Source organism: Haemaphysalis longicornis, unplaced genomic scaffold (assembly GCF_048455015.1).
Source record: "Haemaphysalis longicornis isolate Haplotype H1 unplaced genomic scaffold, Haemaphysalis longicornis Haplotype H1 scaffold_1, whole genome shotgun sequence".
Lineage (NCBI taxonomy): Eukaryota > Metazoa > Arthropoda > Arachnida > Ixodida > Ixodidae > Haemaphysalis > Haemaphysalis longicornis.
This window is the reverse complement of record NW_027526203.1, coordinates 349611278-349634817: the sequence shown is the minus strand read 5'-3', so window position 1 is coordinate 349634817 and position 23540 is coordinate 349611278. Positions and strand designations below refer to the sequence as shown.

The window sequence follows — 23540 nt, the reverse complement described above, 5'->3', positions numbered from 1 at the left end:
TAAAAGAATGCAGAACTTCGTGCGTGTTGGATTTGTGTATATAGCATGGGACTGCACGCCCTCCTATGTTTACCGCCAACAATGTTCCAACATTACTGTCTTCAGTTTTCAGTGCCAACTTCCCCACCTAAAGGGCCACTTCATTCTACGCCTGAACATCAAAGCAAAAGGCAAAATGGAGAGCCGACAAATGGATTGTACAGTGGTCTCAGAGTCAACATTGGCCGATGCCTGGGGATTCCTTCGAAGCAAGGTATGGTTGCTTACAATGTTAATGTTTTAAAGGGGCCCTGAAAGGCATTTTGAGCACATTAAATGAACTAGCGCAACCGTTAGATTGGGTCGTCAACGCCCTCTGTGCCAAGTATTACTCTTTTACGTGCAGCGGAAAGCTCACACTTTTGTTACAAAGTTTGTCGTTTTTTTCTCACCCTTTCCTTCGTGTTTTTGGACGCCGCCATCTTCACATGTCTACATCATCGATTCCCAGATGTTCGTCATGAGCTAGACATCCTGCTATTGGGCGGCTTTTTCACGCACTTCCGGCAAAGAGATGAGTCGTCTGCTCAGCGTCGGCTCGCCGGCTGATCTGCCAGCGGAGTGCCGGAGTGCTTGGGCATTTTACGACAAACGAAACAAGTGTAAAACAAACGCTTAACCGTTTGCATTGAATGCAACACGGCCATAACACGACATGGATATTGTCTTACCTGAGTACGTTCCATAAAGAAAGCGTTCAAGCCCCGTGGCACTTCTTTCGCGCAATCGCAGAGAACGCCCTGAGCCGAATGCCCGGGTTTGACGCATACATTTTATTCAACTTCAAAACAATCCAGAGATGCGTTTCTAACGAACACAACGTCACAACATGCGTTGAAAGTCCGAACCACGATTGACAGAGGATGGGTTGCCTCCTGCCCGTCGTAAATTCGGTACTCACCTCGCACGCGGTTTGCGGGGACGAACAGCAAGTCACTTAACTCTGGCGCACAAGCCGATGGCTTTTAGCCACGCACCCTGCACATACCCCATGCGAGGTTGAGTCGTACGTCGCTCGAGAAAGGTTATCCAGACCATGGGAAGAACTATCCACCCGCAGAAGCACAACGTCGCATTTCATCGCGAAACAAAGGCGTCCACAACACACAGGAGGCGATGCACACACACACACACAGCTTCGGTCGCTGCATTGGCTTAGCTGCAAGCTTCGTTCGGACAGTCAGCGATGCTACAACGATACAGAGATGCGTGAGGACGACGTGCTAACCACTTCACGCATTTAAAAATACAGGGGCAAAGAACTTGGTTCATCGGAAGCAAAAAATCTTTCCTCCATTATAGTGCCTGAAGTATACTGGCTAGTGTGCCGAGGGCGGGCTCCAGGCCGGCGCCAGGAGCGATGTACGCGGCCGGCTGCCACTTGGGGCGCTGCCATGCGGGAGTATGCACGTTCGTCCGGCCCGAGCAGATCGCGCGGTTACCTCCTAGCTGCGTAGCAGACGGCAGCGGCTGAACCATATGAACTCTCCATTCCCGCTTGCGACGAAAGCGAGCGAAAGCCACGGGAATTCTGTCACGCGACGAAAATTTGTCCTGACCATTCGACAAAAACGATCGTCGCGCGACCAAGCGACGGAATTTCTGTCGCTTTCGCTCGCTTTCGTCACAAGTGCGAACGGGCCTTTATGCGCAATCTCCGTCCCACATAAAATAAGCTCTTGCTTGTCGCCTGAGCATACGGTTGATATTTGACTACGTTAAACTGTGCTTGCCAGTGTATTTAAACGATGTCACTAGGTTTGAAACGTACCGTATTTACACGATTGTAAGTCGACTCGAATGTAGGTCGACCCCCAAAAAATGGCACCTCTCAGAAAAAAAAAAAAAAAAAATGCCAGCGCCGCTTAGAAAATCGTATCACAAAGAGAAGCTTTTCCGTCGACCCACACGGCGGCTCAACAAGAGTGGTGCGCTCGCGGTATGCGCGGTATTTGTTAAAAAAGAAAAGCTTTTGTATAGGCACCCGGAATAACCATGCGCCGTGGGTTGAGCGGGAAAAAACATTCGCTGCGAGATGACACCCATCGAAGCAACCGGCAGCGGCCACTGCCGCCACTGCCGCGCGATACCAAAACAAACATGGCGGCTGACGGAAGCGGCCGCTCGCGAGTTCTTTTGAGCGACTAACCTCCCACCATCGCGTTCGGAAGTGTACTGAACAATCTGATATGATTTGGGCTACGTTAGCGCCGCGCATTGAATCAAGGGATTTGCTAATACTCATTTTGTTTATTAGAGACGAATAAAACGCTTCTTGACGCATTTTTGCACGCGATTCGTGCGCGGCGACGCCCGCGTCAACGATTCCGCGCGCGCGCGGCAGCTTCTACTGGTTTTACCTCGGTATTACGGTATTACGCGTGACGAGCGCGGCAGTGGGAGAAGCCTGACGAAGAGCGCGCCTCCCATTGGGGAGGCGGCCTCTTCATGCCGGCAGTTTGAAAGCGCTCGGGAGTCGGGACAGCTGGCTGGCGCCGCCGGAGATGTTTAGGCTTACCACGGTGGCGGCGCGGATGATGCTAGTGTCGTTTTGGACCACATTTCTCCTTTCCTGCTCAAACGCCTTTGTTTGTGCCTTCAGTGATATCTTAAAGTGCGGTTAGAAGCGGTCGCTGAAGCTACGCGCACCTCTTCGCGGCTGGTGACGCCGCCATGTTGCCGCCGCCGATCGCGTAGCGCGCGCGGGTGGCATTCGCGGCAGTGTCAGCGCGGCGCATTTTCGCGAGCACAAAACGCCCCATGCGGTTCACACTTCAGACCATAACCATGGGAAAGAGGGTGCAAAGCTGTCCCCAACTCGTAGCACCCCCGATTTCTCGTTTCTCTTGCCGTTACTAGCGGTAAACGGTTCCATTTCGATTCTAAGTCGACCCCCCAACATTGGATTGTCATATTTGAAAAAAAGGGTCGACCTACAATCGTGTAAATACGGTACGCGCTCGGCGTGCAGCTTTGTAAACGCAAGCGACCTCACATACGCACGCCGTTTTGCTGCTAATAAAGTTTTGGTACAGCGTTTGTGGCCTTTGCATACGCTAAACGCTAAATTTTTACGCTATGTAAACACCGCGAGGGGAGTTTTAGTAGAGCGTCTCATCAGTTTTGCGTAGCGACACACTAATGTATACGGCGCCATCTGTCAAATGTTTTCCGAAATGTCTCGCCGGCTGATCTGCTAGAGGAGTGCTGGAGTGCTTGGACATTTCACGACTATCCAAACAAGTGCAAACAAACGCTTTCCCGTCACTGTTGAATGCAACACATGGGTGCAGCTTGTCAGAACGCGGGTTCTCGCTGATCGAGTGCGGCGTTGGTTTGCTCTGCGCCTTCCCGTTCATCGCCGCTGATAAAGCGATCCGATCCGGCGCGTTTTGTGCACGGGTTCTGTGTCGGTTTAAAATGTCTTTTTTCACATGCCGCCGGCAGTAGGAATTACAGCCGCCGCCAAATAAGACCCGGCACCAGCGGGGCCACATCTGAGACCGCGCTTTTTGGATAAACAGAGCGCGGTGCACCAAAGGGAACGAGCGCACGATTCTCCCCGCGCGGCTGCGAGTCCGCCGCCGATACCAACTACAGCTACGTACACCGCGAAAGGGCAAGGCCAGGCCGCACACATGCGTCCAGGTCTTTCGTTCGCTTTTCCAGCCTTTAGAGGAGTGTCCATGGTGTCAACAAAGATGAAAAAGCCGAAAGAGCTGGCCCGTAGCAGACGGCAGTCTGTGGGAGCGCAATAGCGGAAGTACGTCACCGCTGAGGAGCGGAGCATCATGGGAGGGGAGGCCAACAGCGAAGAAACGGTTGAAAGGAGGAGGAAATACGGCGCGACGATAATGCGCGGTTTTTGATTTACGATTTCTCAGCTAATACTCATCGCTTTAACAAAATTCTTGCAGGAGGAGATTGCTAATACATTGCTTTTTTTGGTTACGTGTACATTCATGCATCGGCGGAAGGCATTTCAGGACCCCTTTAACCCTTTCACTGTCACTGACGTACCGGTACGTTTTCGCATTTCCCCTCCGCAGTGTCACTGACGTACCGGTACGTTCTCCATTGTACGTTCAAAAATTCGTGCCGGGACGCAAAGCCGGCGCGCCTGCACTGTTCGTGCTTCTGTCAAATCTTTCTAGTAGCTCGTATTTTCACTTGCAAGCTCTCTTAAACAGTATTTTGAAAAGTACAGAGCGACTGTGCCCACCCTTTGTTGCTGGGGGGCTTGGTCGCTCCACGCGCTGTACTCTGTCTGGATGAGTGACCATGCGGCACGCGTGAAATTACAGGTGCAAGGGTTGTTGTGCCATCCCCAACGAGTTTCTAGGTGTTTTTTTTTTTTTTTTTTTTTTTTTTTTTATCTGTTCCCGTGTCTGCTGTGGCGCACCAGGTTCGCCCAGGTTGCTTTTGAATGGGTGACCGCGCGGGGCCTTCGACTGCGGACAGGAGCAATGGTTCTTTGATGCTGATCCGAATACGAGCCGAGCTCAGATTCGCATTCTGAGAGTTTCTCATCCGAGGATGGGGTGCGAGTTCTACAGCGTCAGAATCTGATGTTGAACTGGTGGAGTCGTCGTCCCGGAAGCATGCACGGCAAACTGAAAATGTGTGGAAGAAAGGCGGTTTCTTACCCGCACTCTTTCCTTTCGACGCGTTACATTCTCGACGCTATCATAGTCAAATAAATCACTATGCTCCTTCCGTGATATCCTGGAAACCAAGCCGACACTGGGGGTGCGTCATGGCCAGAAACACCCAACAGTGAAACGGTTAATGAATTGTCTTCTGTTTATAGAAAGCACTGGTTATGGCTAAGCAGGCATGATTTACATAGGCAAGTGATTTATAGCTGCATACTGGCATTTAGTTTCATCTTTGAAGCATGCTTTAAAATATTTCGTAAAAATTCTACTGCATGCATAGCTTTTGTCAAAAGATCCTATGCCACAGTAATTACAGCTGAAGCAGACAGGCCTCCAAGGAACAGGTGGGTGGGGCAAGTTGACTAATCCAAATCCAACCCTGATCTCTGATTACCATCTACCAGACTACAGAGAGGAAAGAAGAGATTCCCACCTTCATTAATGCTGCAATAATGCTGCACAAAGAAACATTGGCGAAATTGTGTGGCTGGGCATGCCTTTTTGTGTGCTTTGAAAGTTTTTGTGGCTCTATATTCACTACTATGGCATCATCATCCGGCTTGAACAGTTCTTACACGAAGGATTCGAATGCTTGTGTCTGATTCTGCATCTCAGTAAATTAGGTGCTTGGACTCTCAGGGGCTGGTATGTGACGTCCATTTAAACTGCCATGGTTTTTCAATAATTTGTAGCTGACATCACCCAGATGGATGCTTTTTTTCACCCTTTTGCTGTTAAAAATGCAGAGGTCACTGCCACAAATTGCACTTGTTTTTCAGTGCTTAGGCCTACTGCATGTAACCTCTTATAGCATAAATTAAACTTTGGTGGTGACCTTTGCTGACATGCTATGGGCAAAAGGTGGCTATTGTATTGGCAGAAAGTGCCTGTGCTGTGTGGTATTGTCTGGCCTTTCGCACTTTTCAAAGCAAAGCAGCCCTTACCGTGCCACCAGGGTGTAATGATTAAAAATAACTTAACCTTAAAATTTCGATTCTTAAGCTGTGTAAATGTAAAATATAACACAAGATAATTTTATAAAACAATCATTCCTCTTTCGTTATTTTATATATCATGTTGAGTTGATGGGCAGTGCTTGTGTAGTCGCAGCAAGACCTGTGCCTGGAAGCGCAAAGTCGTTTCATCTTGCATGCAGGTCGCTGAGAGTGTGATATTTCATTTGAGAATACTTGCCCTTTGCGCACGACCAGCAGCAACATACCGTTTCAGTAATGATATGCATCCCTTTCCTCATGTCGTGACCACAAATGGTGTGTTGACAGTGTTGCGATTGATCTGAGGGGAAAAAATGTGTCGGCAATTTGAAGATGAGGGCACGTGAAAAAGTAAGGCCCCAAGTGACATTGACTGCAGATTATTAAGATTGGAATGTCAAACTGTTCCGTTGTGAACCGGTAACCATCACACCTTTTTTCAATTAGGTTCTGATGCAAATTCAGTGTGCTAAAATGAAATAGTGTTTCGGGTTTAGGTTCAGTTCCGTGAGAAATTTCAGTTCCGCTCTGGTTTTTAGTTCAGGTTCAGTTTCCGTTTGACACCCTGCAGCAGTGGCAGCTACAGTGTGAAAGCTCTTTAGTGCCCAGTGCTTGCCTGCCCTTGCATTGCCTTTAGTGTCTGAAAGCAAACTGACAGCATAAAGTGTGATCAGTCAGTTGTGGCTAGTGCGCAGTAAAAATAGTGCGAGTATGAACTTTCAGCAGCTGGCATGAATTTTAACGTTCTGCTGGTAGAGGTTGAGGGCCACGGAGGAAAACAATGGGGACCGTGCTGCTGTTTAGCTTTATGCTTTGCAGAGACTGTGGGGGTAACTCATATAAGTATGGTCTGTATAGAGTTCAATAAAAGTTTGCCCAGAGGTTAATTGTGACTGAGCTCTTAAAGAAGGGGTAGGGGGGGGGGGGGGGTAGTGGCAGGAAAGTACTTTTAATCTTGGTCAGGAGGGGTTGCAATGGTTTGTACTGTATGCTTAGGAGAGGTAGTATAGAACGCATTTAAAGGTGGTGGTGTGGGCCCCCACCAACCCAACCCTTTGGATCTGCCTCTGTATGAAACACTCATTTTTTACAATCTTACACCACCAGGGTTTTATAGGCCAAGATTATCAATCAGGTTTCACTGTAGGAAAAAACAAAGCTGGAAACACAGAGCTAGCTTGCCCTCTACACTTGTTGAATGTAGCCTGATTCGTGTGCTTGATGAACAGAAATAATCCACTTCAAGGAGAGCTGGCTTGTTGTTCAAGGGGTGTTAAAAAGGAAGCACTGTGCGTGCGCTGTGGTACACAGTGCATGCCATTCTGACAAGCAGTGCGTCTCTTCCTGTGCCATAGTGTGTGCCGGCTTCCTGGCTTTTCTTCCTAAGAAATACATGGGTACCGTGCCATGCCCGGCCAATCATTCGTGTTGTGGAACTTTGGAATCAAGTCCAGAGACTCTACTAGAATAACAATTTTCTTAAATTTATCAAGATGTTAGTTTTATAACCCAGCTATGTAACAGATGTGGTCTGTATTCCCAGGGCAAGTGCCGAAGAAATATTACTGCTGCTACCACTTTTGTGACTTCCCGGAACAAGAGACTGGCCTTGCTTCTGCTGCTTCTGCGGGCAGTGTAGATTTTCACCATGTGCACACCTTTTCTGTTAAAGTGGATGCTCAACTTCATAAGCAGCTTCTCTCCCAGGTGGGTTTTGTTGCCAACCTTTGGCCCTGTTCTCCTTTTTTGTTCCTATTCTCCGATGGTGTGCTGACTGTTAGTATGCCATGCTTTCACAAGAAGAAAAAAATAAACACTTGCCAAGCTTAGCTTTAAGGATCGAGTATTTTGGTTGTGCAGTGTAGTTTGTATGTGCACCCATGAATTTTATTTCTCGGAACCACATACGTATGATATTGATAAATTACGTGTTATCATTACCAGAACTGTAATCACCATCGTCTATTTTCTTTTTAATGTTTAGTTTATAGTACACTTAGATTATATAAAATATACTTACAATGCACTCAGGGGCCCACTGACCAATCGCGCTACTAATGATTTTTTTGGTTCTCAAGATGTCTGCAGTTTCACTTTCAGGGGTCCACTTAATCTTCACTCATCCGTGAACCTTCCCCCTCGCCTTCTATCACCTCTATCTATGCCGTTTTCTGTCCGTCAAACCCTAGTGGCGAGGCAAAAAGTTTTTTTTTGTCACAAAGAATGTGTGTCATCCTTTTGGTTCCATGCTCAGCATGTGTTAAGTTGACATTTTGGCATAACACATCTTTTCAAAAGGGTCATATGCACAAGTGACGTTCATAGAGTTAGTTAGTGGGCAACTTCAAGAGGCACAAAAGCAGATTGCTTGCATCCCCTCCATCCCCTGTCCTTATGTTTCCTCATTACTTTTGCACATCCAGAAAGGCTCCCCAACCCATCCACGGCTGAAAATAACGGTATTTGTTAAAAGTGACGCTGATAACAACTGATTATTGAGAAGACAGGCATGCCTCTTTGGCCGAAACCATTTATGGGATTTTGTGATAGAAAGACCAGTGAACCACCTTCACAGGCTCTTTATTGATGGCTGAATGATATATTTCACACTCGTGCTAAAGGAACAGTGTTATTTTTTTTTACGTTTTTTTTTTTTTTAATGAGGTTTAATGCGCCGACGCTTCCCAGCGATGAGGCGCGCCGTAGTGGAGGGCTCCAGATTAATTTTGACCACTTGGGGATCTTTAACGGGTGCCGAAATCTCAAAAGCACGGGCGTTTTTGCTTTTCACCTCCATCAGAAAAGTGGCCGCCACGGCCGGGAATCGAACCCGCGTCCCTGGGATCAGCAGCCCAACGCCTGAGCCACTAGCCACCAGGGCAATTTTTTTTTAATGTGAAAGTATGATAGGCCTCACAAGTAAAAAAAATCTGGCATCATCATTGTCAGATGGCACCAAAAATTGCCAACAGTGCAAAAAATACAAACACAACAAAAAAGCGCGTATCGATGTTAATTTTCTAAGGGAGGTTCTTACATACAAAGTAAATTAATGGCTTTGAAAAAAAAAACTTGGTAAATTTTGGTCTGAGTGGGAATAGAATCCGGGCATGCAGGATAAAAGACAAACACCCTACTACGACACCACCACTTCCCCACGGTTATGGTTGACTGAAGGTGTGCCTAGTGCGTGCATCATTGTGCATATAACGGCACAGTCAGGATGGGGGGAAGGAGGCACACGGGATGGCACATGAGAGGTACAGGTGCACCCCAGCCATAGGGAAAACTTGTTCTGGTCAGGAAGTGGTGTGAAGTGTTGCTAGTCTGCCCGTCAGAGTCATTTGCGCGGTGTATGGTGATGGAAATTTCTTTTGAGTCTGATGTACCGCTGATTTCGGTACCGGCTAATCATGGTTGACCACGCATATACACCAACACCTATCTCAAATCACTGCTGTCCCGAGGGTATTGATCATTACTTTAGTTTTCTGCATATTAATTTTCAGGCCCATGGTTCTGCTCTGTTTGTCCAGTGCGGTAAGCATGCTTTGCAATTCGTCCCCTGAGTTCTTAGCAAGGCAATGTCGTCAGCAAATCTGAGGTTACTGAGATATTCTCCATTAACCCTTACTCCCACCTGTTCCCAATCAAACGTTCTGAATACTTCTTGTAAACATGCTGCGAATAACATTGGAGAGATTGTGTCTCCTTGTCTGACACCCTTCCTTATAGGGTATTTTACTGCTCTCCTTATGGAGGATGATGGTAGCTGTGGACCCATTGTAGATATCCTCTAGTATTCTTACATAATGCTCATCTACCCCCTGGTTCCGTAATGCCTGAATGACTGCTAGGGTTTCGACCGAGTCAAATGCTTTCTCATAATCTATGAGGGCTATATATAGGGGTTCAGTATACTCAGCGCACTTCTCTATCACCTGATTGATCGTGTGAATATGGTCCATTGTTGAATAACCTTTACGGAACCCTGCTTGTTCTTTAGGTTGACTGAAATCTAAGGTGGCAGAAATTCGGTTAGCGTTACCTTGGTAAGTACCTTGTAGACGACTGACAGTAAGCTGATCGGCCTGTAATTTTTCAAGTCCTTCATGTCATCTTTCTTATGGATTAGGATGATGTTCGCGTTCTTCCAAGATTCCGGTACACTCGCGGTCATTAGGCATTGCGTGTACAGGTTTGCCAGTTTTACTAGTACAATTTGCCCGCCAACCTTCAAGAGGTCTGCTGTTATCTGATCTTCACCAGGCCCTTTGCCCCCTTTCATTTCTTTCAAAGCCTTCCTTACTTCTGTCATTACTGGTGGGATGTCTATCTCCTCTGAACACTAATAGCCACTTTAGTGCATTTCACCTCTGAACTACATTCTGGTTCGGCATTAACCTGGATGTCCTGGCTACTGTACAGATCTCTATAGAACTCCTCGGCTACTATGACTATTTTATCCCTATTTGTGATGACATTGCCTTGCTTGTCTTTAAGAGCATACATCTGATTTTTCCCCACGCCTAAATGCCTCTTCACTGCTTTCAGGCTGCCTCCGTTTTTTACAGCATATTCGACCTTCTCCATATTATACTTCCGTATGTCAGCTGTCTTACACTTATTGATTTGAGATAGGTGGCAAGGCAGTGAAAGTGGTAAGCGAATATATCTACTTAGGCCAAGTTGTGACCCCGGATCCCAACCATGAGGCAGAGATAATTAGAAGGATAATGGTGTGCAGTGCATTCGGCAGGCATTCTCAGGTAATGAATGGCAGCCTACCATTGTCCCTGAAGAAGAAAGTGTATGACAGCTGCATCTTACCAGTCCTCTCCTAGGGGGCAGAAACTTGGAGGCTCACTATAAGGGTTCAACTTACATTTAGGACGACACAGCGAGCAATTGAATGGAAGATGATAGATGTTACATTAAGGGACAAGAAGAGAGCGGAGTGGGTCAGGGAACAAACGCGTGTTAAGGACTTATTAGTAGAAATTAAGAAGAAGAAATGGACGTGGGCAGGGCATGTAATCGAAGGCAAGATAACCGTTGGTCATTAAGGGTAACAGAGTGGATCCCTAGAGAAGGCAAGCGTGGAAGGGGGTGGCAGAAAGTTAGATGGGCAGATGAGATCAAGAAGTTTGCGGGGATAAATTGGTCACAGTTAGCACAGGACCGGGATAAGTGGAGATTAATGGGAGAGGCCTTTGCCCTGCAGTGGGTGTAGATAGGCGGATGATGACGACGACGACGACGATGATGATATACGAACAGGCCGGTAGCATTCCTAGGAGGTGAAGGATGCAGCGAGGCGAGCCCAGCGACAATGAAAAAAGAATAGCTAAAAAAAAACATGCAAAAACAATGTTGAAAAAGGCCTTTGGAAGGTATTGCCAGTGGAAACCATATTGCTTTGTGTTCAGAGCTTATAAAGAAATTTTTTATTTCAGCCAGTTGTTTGCTGGAGATATTTCACTTGTATGTAGTAAGCACCTTTTGACGTGTTGAAAAAATAAGTACGTACATGAAAAATCGGTGTCAGCACTCCAGATCATTTTTATGCCAAAGATTGCAATTTCAGTAATCATGGAATGGTATTGAAAAAAAAAATTAAAAGGGGTAGGGCTTCTAAGCCGTAGCCCATTCGTTTTTAAAGAGGATGGTGTTGTAATTACGAAATCTATGGTACTTTGTGCAGTGTGTAGCACATATGTTCGGCCAGCAGTTGTGTGCGGTCAGTGGTCGGTCTTGCTTGCGGTTGGACCATGCCACTGGCTTCTTCACAATTCATTTTGCCCTGTTCTGTGTTGTGCAATATCGCGTGGCATTGTTGAGAGTGAGTTGTACTACAATTCGTGATATCTGAGCGAGAAAAAGCATTCTTCATTGCTCAACAAACAGCAGGGAAGATTTGACAAGTTTCGTCCTTCTGGTCTCTAAAATACAACTGATCTTCTCTCTATGGGGCCTGCACTTGTTAGTTCCGCCACTGTTAGTACAGATTGTGACATGAGTGAACCTAGAGTTGTTCACAGTAAAGCAGGTAATTAAAACCTCAGACTATGAAAACTTCAATTTGAGCCTGTGCACACAGCTTAGGTTAGACATATGCTGTAAAAATAGGGTATATTTGTAACAACTCTAGAAATGTGTATCTTGTACCTACACTGTATGGTGGAAACTTGTATGCAGAGCTTGGGGCTGCTGGTGTTTGACGAAGAGGACGCTGAGCCTGGCTCCTTCGTTGGGAAGGCATCCGTGCTCCTGTCCCCACTGGCCATGGGGCAGGCAGTGCAAGGGTGCTTCCCCTTGTTGAGTGTGAGTACACATGTTTCTCATTCTACTTTTAAAAGAGCAGGTGTGGTACACAGGTGACGTTTGGCAGGACTGGTACATCAGGGAAGTGATACTGAATTCCGGCAGCATCTGAGAGTTAATCAATCCGTCTTTGCTTCACTTTAATTTTTTTGGTTTTAGAGGTGGGATTGAGACCAACTTACTTACCGTATTTACTCGCATAATAGGCGCACTTTTTTTTTCAAAAATCCGGCTCGAAAGTTCGGGGTGCGCCTATTACGCGGGGTAAAATTTCCAAAAAATTTTCGACTCTCATTGTCGCCACGCATCATTTACTAATAAATCCAGTATAAAGTAAAACAAAAGCTACCTACTTACCTTTTAATGAACAGGCGAGAGACGTCGACTGCACCCACACGTAACATTTATTCACACGCAACAACTAGCCCTGGCAAAACGAGCACTGAAATCGGCGCGGGCTCGCAGCCTCCCGGACATGGGGGGCTGACCACTTCCCCTCAAGCAAACATGTTTTTTGCCAGTACATGTGCTCCTTTCCTCCCCCTATTCGGAGTCCGAGTCGGAGTCGGTCAGAACGCACTCATCACCGCCGGGTGGCGACTCGTCCTCTTTGTCGGAACTCCACAACAGGTCGTCCTCACTCGCATCTAGTGCGTTTGAGATGCCCGTCTTCTTGAAACTTTTCCTGACGACGTCATCGGAGATCTCCCGCCAGGCTTCAACTATCCACCCGCACAACACTTCCACAGGCGGCCTCTTAATTTTGCCACCTGGAGTTAGCTGGTGCTGTCCTGCAGCCATCCAATTGGTGTATAGCCTTCGAACGTTGTCCTTAAAAGTCTTATTTAAGGACACGTCCAAAGGCTGCAGTACCGACGTGAGGCCTCCCGGAATCACGGCAATATTCGTGCGGAACTCTTTCAGCTTCTCTCGCACCGCTTCTACAAGGTGCCCGCGAAAACTGTCCAAAACGAGCATGGCCGGATACAACAGGCCGCCCGGCCGCCGACCCCAGACAGTCTTTATCCAGTCCACCATCCGCGGACATCCAGCCTTTCTCCTGGACCCTGACGTGCATTTCTCGAGGGAAATTTCCCTTTGGAAGCGTCTTTCTCTTGAATATTACATAAGGCGGCAGTTTGTGCCCATCCGCAGTTACTGCCAACATGACAGTACATCTGAGCTTTTCTGCGCCAGATGTTCTTACAAGCACACTTCGTGCACCTTTCTCCTCCACCGTTGTGTTCCTCGGCATGTCGAAACAGATGGGGGTCTGATCGGCATTCCTAATCTGGGAAAAAATGAAGTTTTTTTCCTGCCGGAGCCGTATCACAAAGCGGTGAAAATCTAGCATCTTGTCCTCGTATGCCGAAGGCAAGCACTGACACAACGTCGTGCGCCTTCTCAAGGTAAGTTCATGGCATCGCATGAAGCGCGTTGTCCATCCGGAGCTTGCCTTGAAGTCCTTCGCTGCGATACCCTGCGCTCGGGCAATTCTGCGTGCCTCCGTCTGCACTATGTCGAGGGACACGGCACAACAGTCCTGTCGGAGGTCCCGTATGTGTTGCACAAGTTGTTCCTCCACTTGCGGATACTTTCCGCACTTTGCACCGCGGAAGGCCTGTCGTGACTTGTTGGTGGCCTGAAGCTTTTCCTGCTGACCCCGCCAGTAGCGAATGCTTGTCTCTCCAACACTGAAATGCCTGCTTGCAGCGCGGTTTCCATGCTCCAGTGCATACTGCACAGCTTTCAATTTAAATCCAGCCGTGTAACTCACATATTTCCCCATTGAGGAACACGCAATAGTGGCTAGATAACCAAACGCACGCCGCTTGCGAAATGGCGAGAACTCCTTCTCTGCGTTGATGGCGATGGCACTGTCGCTTGTGTCGAGTTGCCGGGCCTCGGAGAGTCTCGCAGCGAAGGTAGCGATAAGCGTACATGCGTGCGGTGGTTTGGGGGGGTATCGATAGTTTATGGAAGAACTATTTTTCCCGCGTTGATGCCTTATTTTTTTTTTTTACGGCCGCGTTAGATCGTTTTAGCCGCGTGCCACTTGTATTAGTTGGTCGTCGTGCTTCGCGGGAACTGTTTTTCATTCATTGATTTGCCTTTTTTTCTGCGCGCCAGTTTCACTGGTCGTCGTGCTTCGGCGGTTAAAGGGGGTGTCGGTAGTTGACGGAAGAGCTGTTTTTCACCCGTTGGTGTGTTCTTTTTTTCTTTCCCCCTGACGGCCTTACTCGTCGTGCTTTTTCACCTAAGAAGGGGGGGCGTCGGCTTGCAATCGGCACTGATCACAGTGCCAAGTTGGGGGTGCGCCTATTATGCGCGGAAATAAAAAAAATCAGATTTTTCGCGACCAAACTGGGGGTGCGCCTATTATGCGAGTGCACCGATTATGCGAGTAAATACGGTACTAGGCAAAAATCACACCCTCATCTACAACCCTTCTTAGTGGCAGAGCACCTTCAGCCTTTCTGCCTGCAAATCAAGAAAACGTTAGAAGGTAAAAAAAGAAACAAAGCAGCAAGGAAAGTGCTTGTATCTTGAGCTGGCTATTTCTGTTTATCCATGCTGGTTTGTTACTTATGCAAACATGTCGATAACCCTGTAGGTTAGAAGAGCTTAGGTTTGGGTGAGGGGTATATCGCAGACACGGTTTATAAAGTGCGACAAAAAAAAATGAAACGTCCCTGCTACACTGTCAACTGACTTTATTTGAAGGAACACACAGATTAAATACACAATGAGTGAAATGTACACATACTTGCTTGCTTTACTCTCATGTGCAGTGGCAGCATTGATCAAAAGTAGGGGTGCCACAATGTGCTGTACTACTGAAATCAGCTTCTGCAGCATTGAATGGCCCGACACCTATCACGTACATGTAGGGTATTCTCTGGAGAGTGGTAAATCAGAAACTAAGATCATTGACACGTCGCTTTATGGTATCCCAAATAATGTAGTTTGTAACACTTGTGGTGGCCGTACTTTTTCCTATGTGTTTAGGTGCGAACACACAGAGTGTAATCAAAACAGTACACTATACACTAAACCACGACAAAATATCCACGATGCTTAATTTTTGGTTATAGTCTCAGCAAACTTTGGAGCAGTTCATATGCTACAAAATAGTTGTGCACAGTCAGAGCCAAGGTTGTGCTTCATGGAGATCCCATAGCATGGCATTGGCTTCTTTCATTATACAAGCTCACACCAGTAGTCAACTTAGTGTTGCTGGGCGTTTCCTGCAGATTGACGCTAGACTGTGGGATAATTGGGTTCCAACACCCTGCTGAGTCCTTGGGAACGACACCAAGTCACAGAAAAACCATATTTGCTAAGCAGTCTCGAAGGTCCTATTCATATAAGGTCTACCCGCATACTGCCGGAGTCCCCGATGCCCGCCGTACCTCTCCAGTCTATGCTGCCCGTGCCACCATCCGACACTTTCTTCTGCTTCACAGCAGTACGCGGTGGCATCACTGGCCACCCCATCTGATTCACTCCGCCACTTCATGCCACTGGGAACCACAACTTTGCTGAGGGTGGTCACTTGGTACAAGTACAGACGCTTTACTTGCCCATCCAACCGCAGAATTCTTCTTTGTGGGTCAGCCTACAAATACTACGCAGGCATTGTAACAGGGGGTGCAGGGGGAGCGATGGTTGCCCCTCTTTTACTGATGGGGTAGCGCAGCTCCCCCTGTCAAGGGGCACCTGAAGACTGCTGCTGAGCCCGAGACGGCTCCATGAAGGTTAGGTTTATTTGCAAATGCAAAATGCTTAAAGAGGCCATGCAGACAATGCACAATTTTGGCTCATTCAAAAGATTGCCTCGTTAGAATCATACTGACACCACTTTTAATGTAAACTTGGCTCAGGTAAGCTACATAATTAGGAAAAAATGAAATGGCCATGCGATTGGCTGAGGCCGGGAAAAGCAAACGCGAGTTAGGCAGGGCTTATAAGCTTGCAGAATGAGCCATTTTCGCCTAAATGTAATGCACCTTCATTTTGCAGCAGTAAGAATGGTGGGGTGAAATAATGGAAGTTACAAAAGTACACGTAAACATAGAAGTACCAGTGTGTACTGCTGTTGGTACTACGCGCACTATGCTTGTTATAGCTACACAGCAGTGCAGCGCTTTGGGGTTGTCTCAGATGACACTGGCCAATTGCCGTGAGCGACATTGTCATACGTGACCCTATTTGTCCTGCTGAGCACAAGGACATGGGTTCGATTCCCAGCTGCGGCAGCCGCTTTTCTGATGGAGGCGAAAAGCAAAAACGCCCGTGTGTACGACATTTCGGCGCACGTTAAAGATCCCCAGGTGGTCAAAATTAATCCAGAGCCCTCTACTACGGCACGCCTCATTGCCTGCGTTGCGTTGGCGCATTAAACGCTACAATCAATCAAATCAATCGACCCTATTTGTCGAACATATATCCCATGTTTCACGAAACAATTGCCTACCGTAACAAAAACAAGCCAGGTGCAAATACGGTCAAAAACAAAGCAAAGGTGAGTAATAGTGCAGAGCAGTATGGCGGTAAACAAGTCCCCGCAGGTCGCTGCAGGCTGAACAGCTCACTAGAACTTCGCTTGAAGACCCGCGCATGTGATGTAATGGCAGACATCATGAAACTCACAATTTGGTGGGAGAATAAAAATTTTAACTTAAATTTATAACTTAATTTTAACTTAAGTTAAATTTCTCAGTGACTTAAGCGTCACTTGCTGCCAGAAAAGTACTGGGGGCACTATAAAACACCATATCTTTCGAATAAAACAAACTTGCATTTTGTCTGCATGGCTCCTTTAAGGGTCAAACGATATTAAGTTGAAATCCTGGTGGTGCTGGTCACTAATTGAACGACATTATTCCTTTTTATGAACGCCTCTAATTGTAAAAAAAATAGTGATTTTGACATTCTTCATCTTCAGCAGATATATAGTTGAAAGGGCTTTGTATGAAGCATTTGACAAACTAATTTTCTGTCTCAAATATTCAGTGGTGCAATATCAATCAAAGGATGAATGGAATATTGTCTTTTCCCTTTGTATCGGGCTCATACTATCCTGACACTAGCAAGCTTTACTGGATTGTATGACCAACATCTCTTTCTCCTAAGCACTCAGATTTCTTAGGGGACTCGTGTTCCCTTAGCCACTTGCTCCATTCGCATAAGTACTCGCGCTCTATCAAGTTTTCAGCAGAGATATTAGCAGTGCGGCTATATATTACGAAATATAAATGCGTCCGTACCGTACCAATGAAATTTTTCTAATGTACTGGCACACCAGAAAATCAGAAATAATTGGTGCAAAATTCAAACAGATGATCCATTGTGCATACACGTACTCTAATAATATGACACACATACACTCAAACCTTATTATAACGAAGTTAAAGGGGAGCCTTAATTATTTCATCATATCCATTATTTCGTTAAATCAATTTTTAACAGTTTGTGTGTATTCTCAGTTGGGTGCACAACTATAAGCGTGCAAAGAAGGAAACCTCCTCGCGGCCCACTGTACTACTGCTAAGCGACCACGCACGTGACGTAAATTGAATAGAACACAAATATTTTGCTTGCTCAATGCGCACACTGCTTATGTTATTTTCCGCTAGACGTAGCCAGAAAAAAGTCCGTGATGCTCCTTCTTTTGGGACATCGCAAACGGAAGAATTCCTTTAAGGTGGTGACCACCACGTTAGAAGCAACGTAGAAGGTCAACCGCATTGATTTCCCGTGACAAGGTTGGCACGTCTAACGCGACGCGTGGGCATGGTAGACCACGGCGTCTTCGGCGTCGCTTGTGTCAGTTCTGTGAAAAAGCCGGGTTTCCCTATTCTAAAACTGCACCGTCGGTGAGCTCCCCCGCAGTGACCGCATCGGAATTGGCCTTGAGAGAGCCAACTTTCTCGCTCCACCAGGCTGGCTGAGCGAGGAGGCAGGCTTGCTCGGGTGCATGTCCATGAGCTCGACGCGGGAGTTTTAAAACAGCCGCGACGAATGAGTGTTGTCGAACTCCGCAGAATACTTAACGCACCGTGGTAGGGCTTTTTGCCTTTTGGGAGACTAATATAGTGTGTTATATCGATTGACTGGTCAATTTTACTTTGTTACAAAAAGGTTTCAAATGTATGGTTTTCTATAGAGATTCTAAGGAGAATTTTATTCACTTCGTTATATCCATTATTTTGTTATATCCCGTTACGTTGTAACGAGGTTTGAGTGTAGTACAATTGTGAATTCCCTAAATATTAAACTGGTACATTAAAAATTTATTACACTGACCTCAAAAGTACATTTTAGCGCACAGCATAGCATCTTTTTTTCAATTGATATGTGTATTTAATTCGTTTGCTTTGTAAATATTCATTGTGTAAGCCTCTATTTGGTAACATGAATGTGCATGTCTTGTAGTATGTTAGCGGTCAGGAGGAATGTATATAAATGTGTAGGGAGTGTGTATTGCTTTTGCTAATTTTTATTTTTTCAAATATTTATATGTATACACTCCTTTTTTGCATTGTTAAATAAAAAGGCATAGAACTGTGCAAGCTACCGTTGCCTCGTGTAGAGTGCACAGTCACCGTTTAGTCACTAAGTAGCTTTTTAATCGAAGCTTTCTATACCCCACTGATAGCGTTGTCCGTCGCACGAAATGCACTGCAGGAGAGCCAGCTTTACTCAATAAGTTTCACATAACAAAGATGGTGATAAGTGAAGGCATATCAAGCACCTCAAAAGGAAAAAAAGAAAAAAAGCGCTTTCTGTGTTCAAAATCGAACCTCGGTCCTTCGCGTTATGAAGCCGACGTCTATCCCATTGTGCCATTCCGACACGGTCGAAGCAGTCTTGATTTTGGAGTTTCACTTTAATTCGGGTAGCATTGGAGAAAGCTTCGCATTTTGAGCATGGTTCTCTTAAAAAAGGGACTTCGATTTTTTTACGGTGCTCCAGCACCTGTGATGTTGAATGAATTTTTCATTGGGTTTGGTTTGGGTTTATGTTGGTGGGTTGCTTGTTATTACGTATGTATACTAGTCATTGGAGCACCACTGTACAGCCCCTGCAGGAGCACTCAAAAACAGTAAATGATCATTATGATATTTAAATAACAATAATGGTGATGGTTATTTGTATAGTAGCATATTTTTCACTCCTTCAGGGAAAAAAATAGTTCCGATGCCACTGTACACTGGAGAGCAAAAATGCACCGACGCACAGTTAGAGACGAGTGGCCTGCATTGTCGCCTGGTGTTAGCCCTCGCGTTGGCACGAAATGACGATGGCAGATGCGGCTCGAACAACTCGGTCGCGGCAGAACCAAAATTGCAGAGCCAGGGAGCATGTTTCTTCTAGTTGCGTGGTGCGATTGGGGCAGCCGTTGCGGAAAGTTAATTGCGTACCATCTAGCTCGGATTCTGCCTATACCACAATATCCTGTTCCTCTACTTCTGGTGGAGCGTGCAGAGTCATTCATAAAAAAAGGTTTTTCTTGTTTCTAGGTATTTACAGAAGGCTCAATACCTGCACCTCAGAAAATTGTTCATTAATAGTATGGGGCATTTCATACAGGTTCTCACATTGCAGCCAGTTCGGTGGTGCAGTGAGGGGTTTTCTTTTTCTTTTTTTTATAAAGCTAGATTACCTTTGTTCGCAAAAATAGGGTCAGGTTTTGGTGAACTTGCACAATGGAAAAAAAACTACTCCACCTTGCAAGTGCCAACATGCGTAGTACCGCATGTACTTTTTACCAATTTCTTTTTTCTGTCTGAGTGATGAAATTTTATGCAGTGCTGCTGTCTAAATGAGCGGCCCACTAAGAGGAAAAAAAAAATGAATTCCAGATGTTTTCATTTACATAATCCAGAGTTTGGGGGGGCTGTCCAGTACCTGAAAAAAGTCTACTGAGCCAGATGTAAGTACGTGGAGGTTAAAAAAAACTGCTGGATAAAATGGTGTGTTGGTTGTGTTACTCTACCTTTTTAAAATCCACTCAAGGATTTAGATTAAGGTTCATCTAAATGGAGGACCCAAAGGCTGTCGCAGCAGCAGTTGTTCATTATTTTCACTTGTGTCCTTCACTTTGTTTTCATTAGAAATGTCCAGTAGTCATGGTCAATGCAAATTCACTCACGTTAAGAGCTTTGTGAGTATATTCATGTTTTATATAGACGTCTACGAATATAATTTCTTTCATTTCGAACCAAATTCAAAGAGTAAAAACAAAATTAGAATCAAATCGAATGTTTTTTAATATTTCGTAAAAGAAATAGCTGTTTTGTAAAGTTAACCGTCTCACCATTTTGAGATACAAAAACTGCAACTTTGTTGCACAACGCATAACGCAAGGCAGCCTTACAAACTGATGGTTTAAGGACTGTACTCATTTAAATGTTATCATGGAGAAAGGATAGCTGCTCGAAATGTTTGGAGAGCAAATATTTCGAGCAGCTATCCACCATCACACCCTCACCATACACTGAAAACAGCCGCTCACTTTAGACACTCGTGGCGGGTATCGGCAGGTAGCTCTGATTACCGTGCTTAGACCACTACTCACGTGGGTCTCGCCGAGCTTAGGCAAGTTGCTGTAAGTGGCCTGGGTCTTATCTGATGAATAGCATGACTGATGAGGCGATTAACTTTGTCTATAGGGCCAACACCACACGTGACGGCTGCAGGTGAAGTGCACTACGTTTGCCCCTTATCAATCTAAACATCATCTCTACAAATGGAAACTTGCTACTTGCTGCTCACGTTTGCACCTCCCGCTCGTTCTGGCTGGTTATTATGGTCAAAATTTACAGCATCACAATAGGCGCGGTGTCCATCACAGGTTTATTAATGTAGAACCATACAGTGCTTGTTTCTAGGAGAGTTCTCTTTCTTCCTTGTATTCCTTGTATTCCTATTCCTTTGTCTTCCTTGTATGTATTCCTTTTTCATTTGACAATGTCGGCATCATTTAGCATTGGCCGCCTGTTGTTTACCGTGGTTTTCTTGAGAAGAATTTCTGTATAGCATTGCGACGGCACGCTCAGCCCCATACACGTTGCTGCGTGCCGACAACTACGAATGAACACCGATACAACCTTGCTCAAGTACCAACCATTCGCGGTGTATATGCTTTGCAGTTTTGCGGTTTAGACTAGGGGTGTGCGAATATTCGAAACTTCGAATATTCGATTCGAATTTTTCGATATTCGATTCGATTCGAACGACACTTTTATGGTTCGAAATATTCGAACCACCCAAAACTAAAAAAAAAATAAATTCAGAGCGTGTCTCAGCAGCAAAGTCGCGAAGCATATACACGCGAACGGTACGTGCTTTCGCAGACTGTATTGGTGTTTATTCGTAGTTACAGTGGACTCTCGATGATATGATTGCGGGGGTGCGAATTTCGGGATGATACGAATTTCCGAAAAGTCCCGGCGAAATTGCATTGTTTGCAAAGAGAAAAATTTCGGCTGTTACGAACGGACCTGGGCGGCCCGGCGGAAGATACGAACGAACCGGCGAGGCACCCGACTGCCGAACGAGCAAGCGACGGCTCTCGCTTCCCTGTTTGTCACTTTTTCTCCAGAAACGGCCAGGCTGTTGTTTTCTGCTCGCGAAAACGCTCTGCGCACGCCCAACGCGCGCTGACACCGCCGGGAAACTACCCCCACGCTGCGCGCGGCGCGGCCGGCGGCGTCACCATGGCGTCGGCTCCAGCCGCGAAGTGGCGCGGGCGCTCGAGCGACCGTTTCTAACCACTCTTTAAAATTCGGCTCAAGGGAGACACGAAGTTGCTTGTGCGGTAAAGGAGCTGATAATGCATGCGAAAACGGTACTATAAAACATCATCCGCGCCGCTAGAAAGCGCCCGTAAAATATTTGCCGAGGTGCTAAGCCTAACCATCTCCGGCGGAGCCAAGCCGGCTGTCTCGATCTCATCGCAAGTAGTCAGGCTCCTCCATTCTGCCGCGCGCGTCGTGCGTCATTTTCTGACCGAGGTAGGCGCTACCGCGGGCGCGAAATCGTCGATGCGGGCGTGAAAGTACAGCGCTCGCAGAGCCGAGGTGAGCGAATCCACAGAACAGGGAGGATTTTAGAGAAGCAAAGGTCTAGCTTTGCCTGTAGTGCCAGAAAAAGCGTAGTGGCGGCGTCGTGAACTACCGAGTTCGCCCGCTTGATGGCGCTGTAAACACGGCTTTGTAAACATGGCGGATGCTTTTTGCACAGGCCGCTTGAGCTCCTTAATAACATGGCTGCCCTCGCACGGCGGCCGCCGGCTCGCTGCTCCACGGCCGGACTCGACTCTCCTCCTCCCGCGCGCGAAAGGAGCGTCTAGTCCGGCCGTGGCTGCTCCTGCTGGTTCCTGGCTGGCACGCTGGCCGCGTGTTTACTTGCGCCGCGCTAGTGAAGTGATGTTACGCCAGGTGACCAGATGGCCTCGACTGGCACAGACCACAGTGAGCAGCAAGTGAGAACAAATCGTTTATTGACATCCGCAAGTTTACAGAGGCCACTACATCATTTCATTTCGATCGCTGCAATTGTACGTCGCTTTCGTGACATTTTTTTTTTTTTTTGCCATAACAACTCGTTCACTTGCGCTAAGATTTCGAACGAAGGGCACAAATGAGGTATTGACGGCGACAACGGTTTCGTTTGCACCGTCTTTCTAGCGGAGTGCATAACACTCACCTTCTGTTGGAAGAATCAAATATTCTGGCCTCGACAGCTGTCTTCCGATGCGGAATTTCCCGCATTTGTCACTCCACAAGCACTAAATTCCCGTGTTTTGCCAGTCCTCTCAACAACTGATGGACGCAAACGCACATAACAGCAATAACAGTCACGAAAACTGTGCTCCGCGCACATAGAAGCGGTGGGCCGTTGCAGCGGTTTCAATTTGAATTGGCGGCTTTGTGGTTGCGAATTCAGAAACGAGGTGGTGCACCAGTCGGCTGTTCGTAAAAAGTTGCGTACATTTTTGCTCAACGGATGTTTGATACGGAACTTGTTAATAATATTTTTAAACAACACATTGTAAGCGAACTGTATTGGCTGTTTGAGTCACGAAATGAATGTTTTGTATTCTATACCAAAGGTAACCTTTTACTTGCGCCGTCTGGTGGGCTTGATGGTCGAAAACAGCGCGTAGGTTGGTCACGTAGGGCGTCGATTTTTACGCCGCCTATAGGGAAGACAGGGAACGTCCGAGCTTGGGAGGCCTGGCGAATCGCGTGCAAAAACGCACCATTCGGTTCACGCTTGACTGTTGCGGCGTGTAGCAAGCTTGGGCAGAGCGAGTGAGGAGACGAGCGCGAAGCTTTACGTGCTCCAGAAAGGACTGCTTTGCGACATGGGGGTTAAAAAAAAAAAAGCAGAAAAATTTACGAATTTCTTCATGCGAAAGTAAGAGAAGAAATATGCGAAAACTTTTTTCAGCACACAATTTTTTGGTCTCTGTTGGTTCATACGAATTTCGGATGATACGAATATTTTTCGC

At 46.5% G+C, this 23540-nt stretch overlaps 1 protein-coding gene across 2 annotated transcripts in view; it reads left to right on the top strand.

Annotated features, from left to right (window-relative positions):
- Nucleotides 1-23540, top strand: part of LOC144154176 (protein fantom-like) — a gene marked incomplete in the record, with an annotated part of 72997 nt that overhangs the window by 33863 nt on the left and 15594 nt on the right. For both annotated transcript variants that reach the window (XM_077685827.1, XM_077685828.1), the window contains 3 exon segments: nt 106-253; nt 7236-7399; nt 11891-12016. In XM_077685827.1, coding sequence (XP_077541953.1) covers nt 106-253; nt 7236-7399; nt 11891-12016 — 438 coding nt within the window.